The sequence below is a fragment of the Microcaecilia unicolor genome, chromosome 1 (assembly GCF_901765095.1).
Source record: "Microcaecilia unicolor chromosome 1, aMicUni1.1, whole genome shotgun sequence".
NCBI lineage: Eukaryota > Metazoa > Chordata > Amphibia > Gymnophiona > Siphonopidae > Microcaecilia > Microcaecilia unicolor.
Genome location: NC_044031.1, coordinates 732,135,869 through 732,154,730, shown reverse-complemented (window position 1 = coordinate 732,154,730; position 18,862 = coordinate 732,135,869). Strand labels below are relative to the sequence as shown.

Below are 18,862 nucleotides of genomic sequence, written 5' to 3'. Positions count from 1 at the left end.
AACACATGCTAAAAATCAGATTTAAAATGTGCCAAGATTGGCATGCTTTATTACATTGGACTCTGTCTCATTTGTCACATCTGGGTGAAAATGTCCAAGGTTTACTTTAGGACGTCCCTGCTTTTTTTTTGATTATGGCTCAAAGACATCCAAGTGTTAAGCACGCCCAAGCCTCGCCTTCACCACACCTCCAACACGCCTCCTTGAAATTTGGACATCCTTGCGATGGACTGCAGTTGGAGACGTCCAAAATCGGGTTTCGATTATACCGATTTGGACATCTCTGGGAGATGGATGTCCACACTTCGATTTATGTCGAAAGATGGACGTCCATCTCTTTCGAAAATGAGCCTAATAGTAACTGAACTTTGTAAGTCTAACTGCTTTGAAAATACACCTCAATGCATCCTAAGCAATCCTGATATTATAGCACTTGAAGAAACTTAGAACAGTTGTGTAAAGCATATTGATAGTGAACAACCGTTAATTTTTAATCAAGTTAAAACTGATTCTGACTTGCTGGAATGGCAGACTGAGATGAAACATATATAAACAGATTCCCCCCCCCCCCCCCCCCCCCCCCCCCATTTCAACCAACAAAACAAATGGCAAGGTCTAGCTATTCTTTGCAGGTGGTTGACATGGCAGTAAAAAAGTGAAAAGGATTGAGAAGATTCCAATTACCAAAGAAGAAAAAAAAATAAACTTGCCCTGAATCATCTACATTCAAACTGAAAAGACAAGGGTTTTCATTTTCCTTGATGAAGGATCAAGAAACGTAAGACAGATAACACCAATCAGAATAAATATTTATTCCAACACTAATTTATATCAGAAATAGGAAGAGTAAATCCAATGTCACACTTACACTACATGTGCTGCAAAAGACAAAGGTGGGCCACTGCACCACTGAAGGACTGCTACATTAATTTTATTTACCCAGGCACTGGACTCCCTTTATCCACAAATCACCAAAGCTCAATCATAACAATAATACCTACCAACCATTTATATGATGGTTTATTCTTTTATTTAAAATAAATTACTAGATACAGTAGCCTGACTTGTACACTTTAATTTTAAGTAAAGATCTTTATTAGTAACTAATAACTTGCGTATGTTTATAAATCTGTTTTCTGGATCATTTAAGGTAACAGACATAAGACAATGGGGGTCAACATAACCAGAAACATAACGGCCAATAGTCTCTTCAAATGAACTATGAATTTTTCCCACTCCATTCACTTATACTTCTTTTCTCCTCTCCTCTTCCAATCATATGAAATCTGATCCAGTGAGGTTACAAGCAAGTGTCCTGATGTCTAGTACTTGTTCAGCCAATGCACAAACACCAACTCAGTTCGTGAGAGCAATTAGGGCTTCCACCACATTGCCCATGTGTTCCCGTAAGCTGCGTTCTGCTGCCACTCGCGAGATCTCCATTTCATTCATCTATAGTGTATAAAGAAACAAACAGTCACAAGAAAGACACAGCCAAACCAACACTGAAGCTTTAAGCAGTATATGCAAACACCAGGATGTAGGAGATTACGACCAGTTACAGTCAACCTGTTGAACATACAGTGACAGTATCAGCTAAGTCTGCAGTTCAATATTTAAAAAATAATGAATTAGAAAAATAAGTAACACAGAGATGAGTTCAGTTTAAAAACAGGAATTCAAAAAAGACTGACAGTTATAGCAATACAAAGGAAACAAGACTATCAGGCTTATTTTCGAAAGAGAAGGGCGCCCATCTTTCGACACAAATCGCAAGATGGACGTCCTTCTCGCAGGGTCGCCCAAATCGGTATAATTGAAAGCCAATTTTGGGTGACCTCAACTGCTTTCCGTCGCGGGGATGACCAAAGTTCACGGGGGGGTGTCGGAAGCGTAGCGAAGGCGGGGCTGGGGCGTACCTAACACATGGGCGTCTCGACCGATAATGGAAAAAAGAAGAGCGTCCCTGACGAACGCTTGGACAACTTTACCTGGTCCTGTTTTTCTAATGACAAAGCCACAAAAATGTGACCTAGATGGCCACATGACCACCAGAGGGAATCGGGGATGACCTCCCCTTACTCCCCCAGTGGCCACTAACCCCCTCCCACCCTAAAAAAAAATGTTTAAATATTTTTTCCAGCCTCTATGCCAGCCTCAAATATCATACCCAGCTCCATGACAGCAGTATGCAGGTCCCTGGAGCAGTTTTAATGGGTGCAGTGCACTTCAGACAGGCAGACCCAGGCCCCCCTCCCCTACCTGTTACACTTGTGGTGGTAAATGTGAGCCCTTCAAAACCCACTGTACCCACATCTAGGTGACCCCCTTCACCCATATGGGCTATGGTAGTGGTGTACAGTTGTGGAGAGTGGGTTTTGGGGGGCTCAGCACACAAGAAGGGAGCTATGCACCTGGGAGCAATTTATGAAGTCCACTGCAGTGCCCCCTAGGGTGCCCGGTTGGTGTCTTGGCATGTCAGGGGGACCAGTGCACTACGAATGCTGGCTCCTCCCACGACCAAATGGCTTGGATTTGGTTGTTTCTGAGATGGGCGTCCTTGGTTTCCATTATGGCCGAAAATTGCGGACGACCATCTCTATGGTTGACCTAAATTTCGCGATTTGGGCATCCCCGACTGTGTTATCGAAACGAAAGATGGACACCCATCTTGTTTCGATAATACGGGTTTCCACTGCCCCTTCACCGGGACGTCCTGCGAGGACATCCTCAGGAAACTTGGGCGCCCCTTTCGATTATGCCCCTCCATGGCTCCTCATGATGCAGAATGCCACTCATAATTGGTGAGGATGGAAGATGCCTAAGCTGTCTCCGCCTAGTGGTGGCCCAAACTGCAGAATGCCTGTATCCACTTTGGCATCTAAATCTAATCCAATCAATTTTTTTAAGGTTCCCATTGACCCAGAATTTCTGACAACTACATTAAAGTCTGTACCATCATGTGAGCACCTATTGAAAACTAGTAGCCAAATCAGTTTTTAGTTGTCATGGGCCCTTTTATTTCTGCCACATTGCAGAGAACATCCCTTAAACTAAGACTGGACATTTGCTGTACGGACACATTACATGTAAAATCCTGCACTCACAAGTGCCCCAGCATGTTAAAGAAAAGGATGCAGCCAGATCATAATTTCGGTTTTCTAATTGTGCCAAGTGCTGGCTTTATTCACAGTACACACATACTATCCTCTTTTTACCCAGAAGAATGATGAACAGTGCTCAATTATACTATGCTTGCCAATTAGTCACATGTCAAAAATTAAGGTATTACAATGTCATGAAACCAAAGCACACAGCTCCTTGTGCACTAGCTAGACTAGGATTCTAGCACCATCTTTTCTCTGGAATGAGTAAGCAGAGAGAAGTCAAAGACACTGATATTGGGGGTAAGATTGCTAGATATAACCTCTAAATTTATTGCATCTATCTTCATGTTTTCTTTTCCTTGAGCAGACAGACTGCTTCCCGTCCTGGAGATTAAGTACTTGCCTTTGGTCATTAGCCCAGGCACTGCATTCCCCCATGGCAGAAGTTCATTAATACTTAACATTTAAAGGTGAGAATCTCCTCTTCCCGCAATGCTCACTTCTGAAAAATGAATCCTTCGCTCATGAGTTTGTTTTACAAAAGGTAGAAGAAAAGGAGGAATTATGCATTTCCCCAAGACTCTTTTCATCTAACAATACTTTCTTGACCTCACATACTAAGAGTCTTCAAAAGGTCACCTTATATAAAAAGAATTTTCTCCCATACTCACAATTAATTCCACATCTTCCCTTTTGATGGTAACTTTTGCTAACTCCTTCTCTCTGTTGACAGAACAGAATATCATTTCAAATTTGGAGCTGGATTTTGCTCATGCTTTTTCAATAGTACAGCAAGGCTGGTTACATTCAGGTACTATAAGTATTTCCCTCTCCACAGAGGGCTTACTAAGATTGTTCCTGAGCAAAAATGGTTTCCAAAGCTAAATTTGTAACAATAAGAAGAGAACTGAAAAGAAACACATTACCTTTCTTGTTTTGCTTTCTGTTCTCTAGATCTTCTGTCTCCAATCACAGACATAGCCTAGAGATGAAGAGACAAGGTTTTCTATAAAGGCTAAATGAAGATCACAGGACCTGTCACTCAATATTCCACTACATCAGTGTCACAGCACCCTCCAAATTCCGGTGCTTGTTTATATAACAAAAATTTATCTCTCACCTAGCCAGGCGAGTTATATATTGTATACCAATAAGCATGTGGCAAAATCGTTAATATGCCCTCAACCACTAGATTGCGTTAGAGGCAAAAACACAAAGTCAAAACTTTTTTACGAATACTAGAAAAAGCCGGCAAATGAATCAGTTGGACCGCTAGATGACCAAGAGATAAAGGGAGCACTCAGGGAAGACAAAGCCATAGCAGAGAGATTAAATGAATTCTTTGCTTCGGTCTTCACCAAGGAAGATTTGGGCGAGATACCAGTGCCAGAAATGGTATTCAAAGCTGATGAATCAGAGAAACTGAATCAAATCTCTGTAAACCTGGAAGATGTAATAGGCAACTTGACAAACTGAAGAGTAGCAAATTGCCTGGGCTGGATGGTATTCATCCCAGAGTACTGATAGAATTGAAAAATGAACTTGTAGAACTATTGTTAGTAATATATAATTTATCTTTAAAATCGAGCATGGTACCGGAAGATTGGAGGGTGCCAATATAACACCGATTTTTTAAAAAAGGTTCCAGAGGTGATCCAGGAAATTATAGATTAGTGAGTCTGTCAGTACTAAGCAAAATGGTACAGACTATTATAAAGAATCAAATTACAGAGCATATTCATTAGCATGGATTAATAAGACAAAGCCAACACGGATTTAGTGAAGGGAAATCTAGCCTCACCGATCTGCTACATTTCTTTGAAGGGGTGAACAAATGTGGATAAAGGTGAGCCAGTTGATATTGTGTATTTGGATTTTTAAAAGGCATTTGACAAAGTACCTCATGAAAGACTCCAGAGAAAATTGGAGAATCATGGGATAGGAGGTAGTGTTCTCTTATGGATTAAAAACTGGTTAAAAGATAGAAAACAGACAGTAGGGTTAATTGGTCAGTATTCTAAATGGAGAAGGGTAGATAGTGGGGTTCCTCAGGGGTCTGTGTTGGGACTGCTGCTTTTTAAAATATTTATAAATGATCTAGAGATGGAAGTAACTAGTGAGGTAATTAAATTTGCTGATTACACAAAGTTATTCAAAGTTGTTAAATCACAAGAGGATTGTGAAACGTTACAAGAGGGCATCTAAATGGCAGATGATGTTTAATGTGAGCAAGTGCAAAGTGATGCATGTGGGAAAGAGGAACCTGAATTATAGCTACGTAATTGAAGGTTCCACGTCAGGAGTCACCTGCCAGGAAAGGGATCTAGGCGTCGTCAATGATGACACATTGAAACCCTCTGCTCAGTGTGCAGTGGCATATAAGAAAGCAAATAGAATGTTAGGTATTATTAGGAAAGGAATGGAAAACAAAAATGAGGTCATTATAATGTCTCTGTATTGCTCCACGGTGTGACCATACCTCGAATACTGTGTGCAATTCTGGTTACCGCATCTCAAAAACGATATAGTGTTATTAGAAAAGGTACAGAGAAGGGCAACGAAAATGATAAAGGGGATGGGAAGACTTCCCTATGAGGAAAGGCTAAAGCAGCCATGGCTCTTCAGCTTGGAGAAAAGAGGGCTGAGAGGAGATATGATAGAGGCCTACAAAATAATGAATGGAGTGGAAAGGAGAGACATGAATTGCTTGTTTACTCTTTCCAAAAATACTAGAACTAAGGGGCATGCAATGAAGCTACAAAGTAGTAAATTTAAAACAAATTGGAGAAAATATTTCTTCACTCAATGTGTATTTAAACTCTGGAATTTGTTGCCAGAGAATGTGGTAAAAGCAGTTAGCTTAGTGGGATTTACAAAAGGTTTGGATAACTTTATAAAAGCCCATAAACCATTATTAAGATGTACTTGGGGAAAATCCACTGCTTATTTCTACGATAAACAGCATAAAATGTATTGTATTGTTTTGGGATCTTGCCAGGTACTTGTAACCTGGATTGGCCATGGGGCTTGACAGACCTTCGGTCTGTCCCAGTACAGCAACACTTATGTTCTTAAAGGTAAATGGTGCCCAATGTTAGGCACTAGGGCACTAGATTTACACCTGCTAAAACTTGATGTAATTCTGGCACCCAGCTTAAGTGCAGAAATGACATTCTATAACATTGTGCAGAAATGATAGGAACCTCCCTGACCAGCCTATGCCATCACACCCCCTTTGCAACTGCAGGCGAGATGTTAGGCCCTCAGTTTACAGAATAGACGCATAAGTAGGTTGCATGCCCAACTGCTAATAAATGGCAATTAGTGCTTGTTAAGATCAATTATTGGTACTTACCTCCAATTATGAACAAAAAAAAAATCATGTAACTGACCCTATTCTATAAGTAGACATCATTTAGAGAAGTTGGAGGCAAATCTCTTGGATTTCCTTCTGTCCCACAACATTCTCCCCCTCCCAAAAACATGAAAGAAAGAAAAAGTAGCACTTCTCTCCATCGACCCCCCCCTCCCCCCCCTTTCTGCCTCACGCATCCTTACAATCCCTCGCTTCCCTTCCTTTTGTATCTCCCCAGGCCGTTTTCTCTCGCCCCCATCTCACCGTTTCCAAGTTCGAGCTCTGGATCTCTTTCTCCTCAGCGTAGTCGGTGACGCGCTCCAGGTCCGCCGCTCCGCTGTCATGTTTGCGTGGTTTGTCCGCCGGCCGCTCGCTGCAGTTCTCCTCGGTCTCCAACTCCAATTCCACATCGCCCTCGGCCGCCATCTTGACCCGGAAGCCCTACCTCCTCCTCCTCCTCGTGCATGCGCCTCGCGGCACCCTAGAAGCGCCCTGCGCAACCTCCGCTTCCAGTCTCAAGGCAACCACGACCACCGAGACGGGAGCTAGAGTGGAGCATTCGCTGTGTAGCGCTCTCTGCAGGAAGGCGTTCTTCATTGCAGCCAGACTTGGCCTTGTCTTGCAAGAAGAGGCGCAGCGTTACTTATGAACGCTGCAGACTGGCAATGAAGTGCACGGATTGTGGGAGAAGGCGTTGTCCTTCCCCCGCTGCTTGTTGGGCTGGGGGGTGTAATGAAGAAGAACTGTGTCAGTACTGGGCGAACCTGGGGTTGGGAAGAGGGTGAAAGCTATAGGGTGAGGAAGGAGAGCAGGGCTGGTAGAAGGGTATTAGACGCTCTTGGTAAACCTTCCAGTTTGCGCCACAGAATTAACTTTCAGCACTCCTCCCCAGATCTTGATAATGTATACAGCAGTGGCGTAGCCAGACTGCCAATTTTGGATGGGCCTGAACCCAAAGTGGGTGGGCACAAAATTTTCTCTCTACCCCCCTCCCCCAGCAAAATTTAGTCACGCTAATCGGATGCATTTGTCACACAGGGTAAAGTGCTGCTTTTCAGTGCATCAGATTTCAGAAAATTTATTTAATAGCCTAACACCCTTTTCAATGAGCTTTCAGAGGCCAAAACCTCCTGCCTCAGGTCAGTATAATGCTGTTACGGTATCCTCGCCTGACCTGAGGAAGGAAGTATTGGTCTCTGAAACTTCATTAACACAGGTACCATATTACTTTATCCTAAATTAAAAATAAAATTATTTTCTTTACCTTTCTTGTATGGCCATTTACTTTTTCTCATTGTGTCGCTCCCAGTCTCTAGATTCTGCTTTCCTTCATTTTCGCTTAACTCTTCTGCCACGGTTTCCTGGCCATTTCTCATTTTTCTCTCCTTTTTCTTTGCTTTCTTCAATATTTTTCTGCCTCTCTCTCTCTGTCCTGATTTAATTCATTCTTACTATCCATTCTTTAATTTCCTTCATCTACTTATGGCTTTTCATCTTTTTCTCACCCTTGTTCTCCCCATGCCCCTTCCTCTTATTCTCCAGTCTTTCACTACTCTCCTTTTCCATCCAGCAGCTCTCTTCTTTCTCTCCCCATCCTTCCAGTCTCCCCTCTCTCTCCCCATCCTTCCAGTAGTCTCCCCTCTTTCTTTCTGCATCCTTCCATCCAGTGTCACCTTTCTCCCTACCCTTCCATCCAGTGTCTTCCCTCTTTCTCTCCCCATCCTTCCATCCATCTATCCTCTCTCCTGATCCTTCCATCTAATGTCTCTCTCCCTCTTTCTAACCAGTGTCTCTGTATCACTCTACCCTTTTCTGTTCAGTGTCCCTTCTTTCTCCACATCCTTCCAGTCTCTCACCTTTCTCTGCATCCTTCCAGTCTCTCCCCTTTCTCTCCCCATCCTTCCATCCAGAGTCTCTCTCCCCATCCATCCGTTTTCCCTCTTTCTCTCCCCATCCTTCCATCTGTTTTCTATCTTTTCTCCCCATCCTTCCATGTTTTCCCTCTTTCTCCACATCCTTCCATGTTTTCCCTCATTCTCTGCCATCCTTCCATCTGTTTTCCCTCTTTCTCCCCATCCTTCCATGTTTTCCCTCTTTCTCCCCATCCTTCCATGTTTTCCCTCATTCTCTGCCATCCTTCCATCTGTTTTCCCTCTTTCTCCCCATCCGTCCATGTTTTCCCTCATTCTCCCCATCCTTCCATGTTTCCCTCTTTCTCCCCATCCTTCCATGTTTTCCCTCATTCTCTGCCATCCTTCCATCTGTTTTCCCTCTTTTCTCCCCATCCTTCCATGTTTTCCCTCTTTCTCCACATCCTTCCATGTTTTCCCTCATTCTCTGCCATCCTTCCATCTGTTTTCCCTCTTTCTCCCCATCCGTCCATGTTTTCCCTCATTCTCTGCCATCCTTCCATGTTTTCCCTCTTTCTCCCCATCCTTCCATCTGTTTTCCCTCTTTTTCTCCCCATCCTTCCATGTTTTCCCTCTTTTATTCGACGAGGCCCGCCCTGCATGCCAGCGCCAGCCCCCATTGCCGGCCACTGCTGCTTTTCCTGTTGAGCAGCAGGGCCGGCGCTACAAAAAAGAAGAAGCGCTAACGGCGCTAAGGACGAGAAATGTTTAAAAAAAAAAAAAAGCGCGGCACCGGCAGGCACTGTCTCGGCAGCCTTGAGGCATTGGATGCTGAGGCATTGGCTGCGAGCCAGCAGCCAATGCCTCAGCAGCCAATGCCTCAAGGCTGCCGAGACAGTGCCTGCCGGTGCCGCGCTTTTTTTTTTTTTTTAAACATTTCTCGTCCTTAGCGCCGTTAGCGCTTCTTCTTTTTGTAGCGCCGGCCCTGCTGCTCAACAGGAAAAGCAGCAGTGGCCGGCAATGGGTGCTGGGGCTGGCGCTGGGCGGGCCTGGACTGAAATTGGGTGGGCCTGGGCCCACCCGTAGCTACGCCCCTGGTATACAGTCTTGGAGCCGACTCTGTGGGTGCTTGAGCACCCCCAATATTGAGAAAATTCCTTGTATGTGTCCAGGGAGGGGTTATTTCCATTGGGCTTAGCACCCCCAATAATTTTGAAAAGTTGGCTCTTTTGCCCCTACAGTACCACTCTCAAAATATAAAAGTTGGCAATTGGACTTTTCTATATACACAATATCTGCTCAATCTTCTGGATGTGCTGAGGGTATAGTTGCTGATATACTCTGTTGATACAACTGAAGCTAATTTATCCATGCTTTTTACAATACACAGTGACACAGCAGGATTTTTAAAAGATCGAACAACTTCTGACACAGATGCTTAGGTGCCGAAACATGGATCTGTGTCAAACTTAAGTATATTTGCATGTAGTATCCTATAACTGCTGCCATCAATAAAGTTGATCCTTTATTTATTTATTTGTGACATTTATATCCCACATTATCCCAAACAAGTTTGAGTTCAGTGTGGCTTACAAAAAACAGTATAGTATACACAGTGCTTTTTTTGTAGAAAAAAAGGTGTCGGTACTCATTAATGGGTGGGGTCTTCTCATATGGCTGCACTCCTATGGTAGCCGCACCCACATTAGACACACCCCTTATACCAGCCATGACGCATATAAACAGACATCATTGAACATATTATATTTATTTATTGCATTTGTTTCCCACATTTTCCCACCTCTTTGCAGGCTCAATGTGGCTTACATGGTACCGTAATCAGCGTTAACCGATTTCAGTATGAACAAATACAAGTTGCGATTAATATCAAGGTAATATTATGGTACAGTGAGATACATGTATGGGAAAGACAATTAGGGAGAACTTAGAGGGGGAAAGGAAAAGTTAGGATATGTCCGTTACAATCTTTGTTTAAGTTGTGTTGCAGATGTGCAGGTTTTTTATGTTGAGGTGGTGGGGTATGCACTTCTGAACAGTTCTGTTTTTAGTGCTTTCCGGAAATTTTCTCCATCCATGTGCAGTTTTTCTCCCCTTTTCCTCATCTCCATCCATGTGCATCTTCTTCTTTTTTCTTTCCTCCCCTCCATCCATGTCTAGCACTTCTCCTCTCTCCTCCCCTCCATCCAAGTCCAGCATTTCTCCTCTCTTCCCACCAACCCCTCCATCCATCCATGCCCAGCAATTCTCTTCTGTCTCCTGCTCTCCTCTTCATCCATTTCCAGCATTTCTCCTCTCTCCCCTGCCCTCTCCTCCCCTCCATATCCATCTCCTTCCTGCCTTCCCTCCCCTCCATCCATGTCCAGCATGCCTCCTCTCTCCCCTCCCCTCCCATGTCCAGCGATTCTCCTCTGTCCCATGTCCTCCCCTGTCATCCATGTCCAGCGATTCTCCTCTCTCCCCTTCCCTCCCCTCTCATCCATGTCCAATGATTCTCCTCTCTCTCCTGCCCTCACCTTCCATCCATGTCCAGCAAATCTCTCTTCTCTGACCTCCCCACCCATCCATGTTCAGCGAGTCTCCTCTACCCCTGTCCTCCCCTGCCATCCATGTCCAGCGATTCTCCTCTCTCCCCTGCCCTCCCCTCCCATCCATGTCCAGCGATTCTCCTCTGCCCCCTGTCCTCCCCTGCCATCCTTGTCCAGCAATTCTCCTCTCTCCCCTTCCCTCCCCTCCCATCCATGTCCAACGATTCTCCTCTCTCCCCTGCCCTCCCCTCCCATCCATGTCCAGCAATTCTTTTCTCTCCCTTGTCCTCCCCTCTCATCCATGTCCAGCAATTCTCTCTTCCCTGCCCTCTCCTCCCATCCATGTCCAGCAGTTCTCTTTTCCTGCCCTCCCATCCATGTCCAGCGATTCTCCTCTCTTCCCTGTCCTCCCCTCTCACCCATGTCCAGCAATTCTGTCCCCCTTCCCTCCCCTCCCATCCATGTCCAGCATGTCTCCTCTCACCCCTGCCCTCTCCTCCCCTCTCATCCATGTCCAGCAATTCTCTCTTCCCTGCCCTCCCCTCCCATCCCATCCATGTCCAGCATGTCTCCTGTCTTCCCTGCCCTCCCCTCCCATCCATGTTCAGCAATTCTCTCTTCCCTGCCCTCCCCTCCCATCCATGTCCAGCGATTCTCCTCTCTCCCCTGCCCTCTCCTCCCATCCATGTCCAATGATTCCCTCTCTCCCCTGCCCTCCCCTCTCATCCATGTCCAGCGATTCTTCTTCCAACAGCCCATCCTCCTTCACTACCTGCCAGCCAGTGAAGCGATTCAGAAAGGCTGCCAGTGTCGGAGCTTCCCTCTGCAAGTTCCACCTACTTTGTTTCAACTTCCTGTTTCCGCATAGGCGGGACTCGCTGAAGGAAGCTCCGATGCTGCCAGCAGTGGCGTAGCCAGAAGACAATTTTTGGGTGGGCCAGCGGGTTGGATGGGTGGGCACTACAACCCCAACCCCCCCCACACACACACACACACGCAGCGCATAGCACCTTTAAAGTTATCGACGCTGCCTCCACTCACCTTCTCCCACCGTGGCGCTGACTCGTCTCCTGCACTTCATGGTCTCCGTCTCCCACTGCCGCGGCAGCGCTCTATCGGCGCTGCCTGCCTGACAGCTGACAGACGCGGTGCGACGACGTCCTGCTCCGGGACCTTCCCTCTGCCGCATGCAATCCACCCTGCGTAAACAGGAAGTTGAATCAACGCGGCAGAGGGAAGGCCCCGGAGCAGGAGGGCATCGCGTCTGTCAGCTGTCAGGCAGGCAGCGCTGATAGCAAATTGAAAGCGCTGCCGTGAGGGTGGGAGACAGACACCGCGAAGTGCAGGAGAGGAGGCAGCGCTACGGCGGGGTGGGAGAAGGTGAGGATGGGCCTGAGACGAAACTGGGTGGGCCTGGGCCCATCCAGGCCCACCCATAGCTACGCCCCTGGCTGCCAGCCTCTCTCAATCACTGCACCATTCACGCTGCCGAGTCCTTAAAAAAAGTAAGGAAGTAAGAAGGGGAGTGAGAGGAAGGATGCAGGACTTGCTGGGGGAAAAAAAGGTGCCAGTACGCCGTACCGGTGCATACCGGCACAAAAAAAGCCCTGAGTATACATAACAAATAATAATGCATAAGAAAGTAACTTGTGGTAAGAATCTAATTTTACAATACAATATCATAAACGTACTGGGATAGCTATGGATGTTTAACATTTAGAAAATGTATTATGAATTAGAAATTGTACATGAAGCAAAGAGAAAGTTAATGGTAAATAGAGTACTAACCAATTCAGGTAATAATTAGTTGTTTGAGATATGGTTGTTCTTTGTGAGGGTTTGTTTGAATAGGAACAATTTGAGGATTTCGCAGAGTCTAATATATTCCTGTATATTTCTTACTTTGGGTGGTAAGGTGTTCCACCATTTGGTTCCTAGGTAAGTGAAGTCTGTAGAGTGGACAGTTTTGTAGGTCACTTTTTTGCAATTTGGGAGGTATCGTCTGAGATAGTTTCTTGCCTCATATTTAGCGTTTCTTTCAGGTAAGTTTATTAATGGTACCATATAGTCTGGAGCTGTGCCATTTAGGATTTGAAAGATAGAGGTATATAATTTGAAGGCAATTCTCGCTTTGATGGGAAGCCAGTGTAATTTGATTAATAAAGTGAGGCACTTTCAAAATGAGAAACGTTGTATATGAACCTGGCTGCAGTGTTTTGAGCTGTTGGAGTTTTTTTCAACAGTTACTCCTTACTGCCAGCATATATGACATTACAATAATCGAATTCGGATAACGTTAATGATTGTACCAATAGTCTGAATGTTTCTGATGAGAAATAGGGTCTGATCCCTTTTAGTTTCTGAAGAGACCTGAAAGATCTTGGCCCCCTTTTACTAAGGCGTGCTCACGTTTTTAGCGTGCGCTAAAATTGTAGGTGCACTAAACGTTAGAGATGCCAATACTATTGGCATCTCTAATGTTTAGCGCGCCGACAATTTTAGCGTGCGTTAAAAACGTGAGCACGCCTTAGTAAAAGGGGGCCTTTGTGATTACTGAGGAAACTTGAGTATCAAATGTTAAATGTCTATAATTATACCTAGAATTTTCAGATTATTGTCAATGGGGAATGAAGTGTTGTCAATTGTGAAACTATTGTAGTCATTTTGGTCAAATAGGTTGGTAATGACCGTGAATTTAGTTTTTTCTTTATTTAGCTTTAGTTTGGATTCTGATCCATCAAATTTAAGACAAATTTTGCCTCTTGTAGGATGTCTTGAATGTTCTTTTTGAAGGTTATGTATATGGCAACATTGTCAGCATATATGAATATTTCGAATCCTTTATAATTTTCGTCGCCCTTCTCTGTACTTTTTCTAATTCCACTATCAGGTTCATTTTCGAAAGAGAAGGACGCCCACCTTTCGACACAAATCGGAAGATGGGTGTCCTTCTCACAGGGTCGTCCAAATCAGTATAATCGAAAGCTGATTTTGGACGTCCCCAACTGCTTTCCGTCACAGGGATGGCCAAAGTTCAAGGGGGCATATCGGAGGCGTCATGAAGGCGGGACTTGGGTGTTCCTAGCACATGGACGTCCTCGACCCATAATGGAAAAAAAAAGGGCGTTCCTGACAAGCACTTGGACAACTTTACCTGGTCCTGTTTTTCTTGCGACCAAGGCACAAAAAGGTGGCTGAAATGACCAGATGACCACCAGAGAGAATCGGGGATAACCTCCCCTTACTCACCCAGTGGTCACTAACCCCCTCCCACCCTCAAAAACATCTTTAAAAATATGTCATGCCAGACTCAGATGTCATACTCAGCTCCATCACAGCAATATGCAGGTCCCTGGAGCAGTTTTTAGTGGGTGCAGTGGACTTCAGGCAGGCGGACCCAGGCCTATCCCCCTCCCTACCTGTTACATTTGTGGAGGAAACAGCGAGCCCTCCAAAACCCACAAGAAACCCACTGTGCCCACATCTAGGTGCCCCCCTTACTACTACTACTACTTAACATTTCTAGAGCGCTACTAGGGTTACGCAGCGCTGTACAGTTTAACAAAAAAGGATAGTCCCTGCTCAAAGGAGCTTACAATCTAAAGGACGAAATGTCAAGTTGGGGCATGTCAAGTTGGGGTAGTCTAGATTTCCTGAATAGAGGTATAATGGTTAGGTGCCGAAGGCAACATTGAAGAGGTAGGCTTTGAGCAAGGATTTCAAGATGGGCAGGGAGGGGGCCTAGCGTATGGGCTCAGGGAGTTTGATCCAAGCATGGGGTGAGGCGAGGCAGAAAGGGCGGAGCCTGGAGTTGGCGGTGGTGGAGAAGGGTACCGAAAAGAGGGATTTGTCTTGAGAGTGGAGGTTACGGGTAGGAACTTAAGGGGAGATGAGGGTAGAGAGGTAAGGAGGGGCTGCAGATCTAGTGCATTTGTAGGTTAGTAGGAGAAGCTTGAACTGTATGCGGTACCTAATTGGAAGCCAGTGAAGTGACTTGAGGAGAGGGGTGATATGAATATATCGGTCCAGGCGGAAGATAAGACGTGCAGCAGAGTTCTGAACAGACTGAAGGGGGGATAGATGGCTAAGTGGGAGGCCAGTGAGGAGTAGGTTGCAGTAGTCAAGGCGAGAGGAAATGAGAGAGTGGATGAGAGTTCGGGTGGTGTGCTCAGAGAGGAAAGGGCGAATTTTGCTAATGTTATAGAGGAAGAAGCGACAGGTCTTGGTTATCTGCTGGATATGCGCAGAGAAGGAGAGGGAGGAGTCGAAGATGACTCCGAGGTTGCGGGCAGATGAGACGGGGAGGATGAGGGTGTTATCAACTGAGATAGAGAGTGGAGGGAGAGGAGAAGTGGGTTTGGGTGGGAAGACAATAAGCTCTATCTTGGCCATGTTCAGTTTCAGGTGGCGGTTGGACATCCAGGCAGCAATGTCAGATAAGCAGGCCGATACTTTGGCCTGGGTTTCCGCAGTGATGTCTGGTGTGGAGAGATAAAGCTGGGTGTCGTCGGCATAAAGATGATATTGGAAACCATGAGATGAGATCAGGGAGCCCAGGGAGATGGTGTAGATTGAAAAAAGAAGGGGTCCGAGGACAGATCCTTGAGGATCTCCAACAGAGAGCGGGATGGGGGTGGAGGAAGAACCATGAGAATGTACTCTGAAGGTATGGTGGGAGAGATAAGAGGAGAACCAGGAGAGGACAGAACCCTGGAACCCAAATGAGGACAGTGCGGCAAGAAGTAAATTGTGATTGACAGTGTCAAAAGCGGCGGATAGGTCGAGGAGGATGAAGATGGAGTAGTGACCTTTGGATTTGGCAAGGAACAGGTCATTGCAGACTTTAGATAGTGCCGTTTCTGTTGAGTGTAGGGGGCAAAAGCCGGATTGAAGCAGATTGAGGATGGCATGAGAGGAGAGAAAATCAAGGCAACGGCTGTGAACGGCGTCTTCAAGTATCTTGCCCCCCTTCACCCGTAAGGGCTATGGTAGTGGTATACAGTTGTGGGTAGTAGGTTTTGGGGGGCTCAGCAGACAAGGTAAGGAGCTATGTTTCTGGGAGCATTTTACGAAGTCCACTGCAGTGCCCCCTAGGGTGCCCAGTTGGTGTCCTGGCATGTCAGGGGGACCAGTGCACCACAAATGCTGGCTCCTCCCACGACCAAAGGGATTGCATTTGGTCATTTCTGAGATGGGTGTCCTTGGTTTCTATTATCGCCGAAAATCAGAAACGACCAAGTCTAGGGACAACCATCTCTAAGGACGACCTAAATTTCAAGATTTGGGCGTCCCCGACCATATTATCGAAACGGAAGATGGACGTCAATCTTGTTTCAATAATACGGGTTTCCCCACCCCTCCATCGGGACATTTTGTGAGGACGTCCACAACAATACTTGGGCGTCCCTTTCGATAATGCCCCTCTATATCTTTTTTAGGATGCGGCGACCAGAATTGCACACAATATTCGAGGTGCGGTTGCAACATGGAACGATACAAGGGCATTATAACATCCTCATTTTTCTTTTCCATTCCTTTCCTAATAATACCTAACATTCTATTTGCTTTCTTAGCTACCACCACACACTGAGCAGAGGGTTTCAATGTGTCATCATTGACGACGCCTAGATCCCTTTCCTGGCAGGTGACTCCTGACATGGAACCTTCAATTACGTAGCTATAATTCAGGTTCCTCTTTCCCACATGCATCACTTTGCACTTGCTCACATTTAACATCATCTGCCATTTAGATGCCCAGTCTCGTAAGGTCCTCTTGTAACGTTTCACAATCCTCTTGTGATTTAACAACTTTGAATAACTTTGTGTCATCAGCAAATTTAATTACCTCACTAGTTACTTCCATCTCTAGATCATTTATAAATATGTTAAAAAGCAACAGTCCCAGCACAGACCCCTGAGGAACCCCACTATCTACCCTTCTCCATTGAGAATACTGACCATTTAACCCTGTTTTCTGTTTTCTATCTTTTAACCCGTTTTTAATCCATAAAAGGATACTACCTCCTATACCATGACCTTCACTTTGTAAGATATTGATTTCAGGAAACCTTGAAACCATTTGTGCACTATGCCACATATGTCAAAGTTGTCTAGTATGTTTAGTAGGATATTATGATCTACTACATCAAATGTGCTAGACATATCGAACTGCATTATTACGATCTTAGACCCTATGCTAATTTCTTTTCTGAGATTTGATACTAGGGTAGTAAGGACAGTCTCGGTGCCATAGCATGGTTTGAAACCTGATTGCAATTTGTGTAGTAGGGAGAAATGTGAAAGCCATAGCTGCCGAGAGGGGGGGACAGGGGGGGGCAAAATTCCCTGGGCCCGGGCCTCCAAGGGGAGCCCAGCGCCGCAGTCCCACCCGCCCTCCGTCGTCATCGACCGTCTGCCACCGGGCCGGGCCCCCTGCATTGAAATCACAGCGCCTCTCACCTTTGTGTGAAAGCACTGCAGGCAGCAGGGCAGCAGATCGTCTCCCTTCAGGCCTCCTTCCCTCCCTGTGTCCCATCCTCGTCTGATGTAGCTTCCGCGAGGGCAGGACACAAGGAGGGAAGGAGGGCCGAAGGGAGACGATCTGCTGCCCTGCTGCCTGCAGCACTTCAATGCAGGGGGCCCGGCCCGGTGGCAGACGGAGGGGGGCAGGTGGAGGGGGGGGAGCGTGGGGGGCAGGAGTGGGGCCCCGGGCCCAGTCTCTCAGCGGCCCTGGTGAAAGGTAGTCCATAGTTTCTGCTGCAACTATTCCTTCCATCACCTTTTTCATCAAAGGAATATCTACTTCCAAATAATAATAATAATCATAATCAAAGGAATATCTACTTCCAAGTGTGTCCTTTGAGTCTTTTTCTGGAAGGCTATTTGTTCATCCTTACTTTCTTGTGCTGGAGGTCATCTATAACCCATTGCAGCAAATCTAACTTGAAATAAGACCAACCCTGGTTGCTAAAATCAAAACCATGTTGGCACTTTATCAGACAAAAGCTGCTTTAAGTGATATCTCTACTGTGCATATGTACAAGCTGTGAATTACTTATGGGGGCTGCCATGAGTATGATGATTTGCATATCAGGCTCTAAAGGTGGAGTGAGGTTGTCCGTGCCATCCCAAGACAATAGAGGGAGGGTTAAGTGGCTTGCCTAGGGCTACAAGAAGTGGCTGTGGAATCTGAACCTGGGCCCTTCAGTTCTCAACCTCTACTGTATGTGTGCACAGTATGTATTTATACATTTTTTGTCTATGTTTCTGTGTTTTATTGTTTTTTTAATGTCTTTCTTTTCAGTCATTTTTAAATTTTATTTCATTTTTTGGTATCTGCTGCTCCCAATGTCCGTTGCTATGAGGACAAGACTGTACTAGCATGACCTGGTTTTGATGCGCCTAACGTTTAGGCATTCACACATATGTCAACCATAGAGCTGGTGTAAGTGTGAGCACCCAAACATGGCAGCTACCCATGTAATTTCTAGTATTCTGTAAATTATGGGATCAATATTCAGCTGGCGGCGGTTAGCGTTTTGCTGACCACTGCCAGTGCTATTCCCAGATATTCAAGGACAGGCCATGTCAGGGTTTTGGCACTGAATATCCGATTTTTGCGGAGCCAGCTAACACATAGGGCCCTATTTACTAAGCTGTGCTGTAGACGCGTGCTAAAAATGAGCATGCGCTAACGATAGAGACACCCATTATATTCATATGGGTGTCTCTAGCGTTAGTGCGTGCTAATTTTTAGCACACACTAAAAAGTTTGCACGCCTACAGCGCGGCTTAGTAAACAGGGCCCACATCCAGTTAAGAATTACCATACAGGGGGCCCTGTTTACTAAGCCACAGCGTAGGCATGCTAACGTTTTAGTGCACGCTAAAAATTAGCGCTCGCTAATGCTAGTGACACCCATAGGAATGTAAGGGTCTCTCTAGATTTAGCGAGCGCTAAAAAGTTAGCACACCTACAGCGTGGCTTTGTAAACAGGGCCCAAA

General features: G+C 45.6%; 1 protein-coding gene across 1 annotated transcript; it reads right to left on the bottom strand.

The window, feature by feature from the left end:
- Window positions 1-1,262: 1,262 nt before the first annotated feature.
- On the bottom strand, window positions 1,263-6,903 carry HYPK (huntingtin interacting protein K). The gene is made up of 4 exons (XM_030190431.1): window positions 6,727-6,903; window positions 4,034-4,089; window positions 3,779-3,830; window positions 1,263-1,452 (listed from the first exon to the last, which is right to left on the bottom strand). The coding sequence occupies exons 1-4, from the start codon at window positions 6,886-6,888 to the stop codon at window positions 1,357-1,359; spliced, it is 366 nt and encodes a 121-aa protein (XP_030046291.1). The 5' UTR covers window positions 6,889-6,903; the 3' UTR covers window positions 1,263-1,356.
- Between the last annotated feature and the right edge of the window lie 11,959 nt (window positions 6,904-18,862).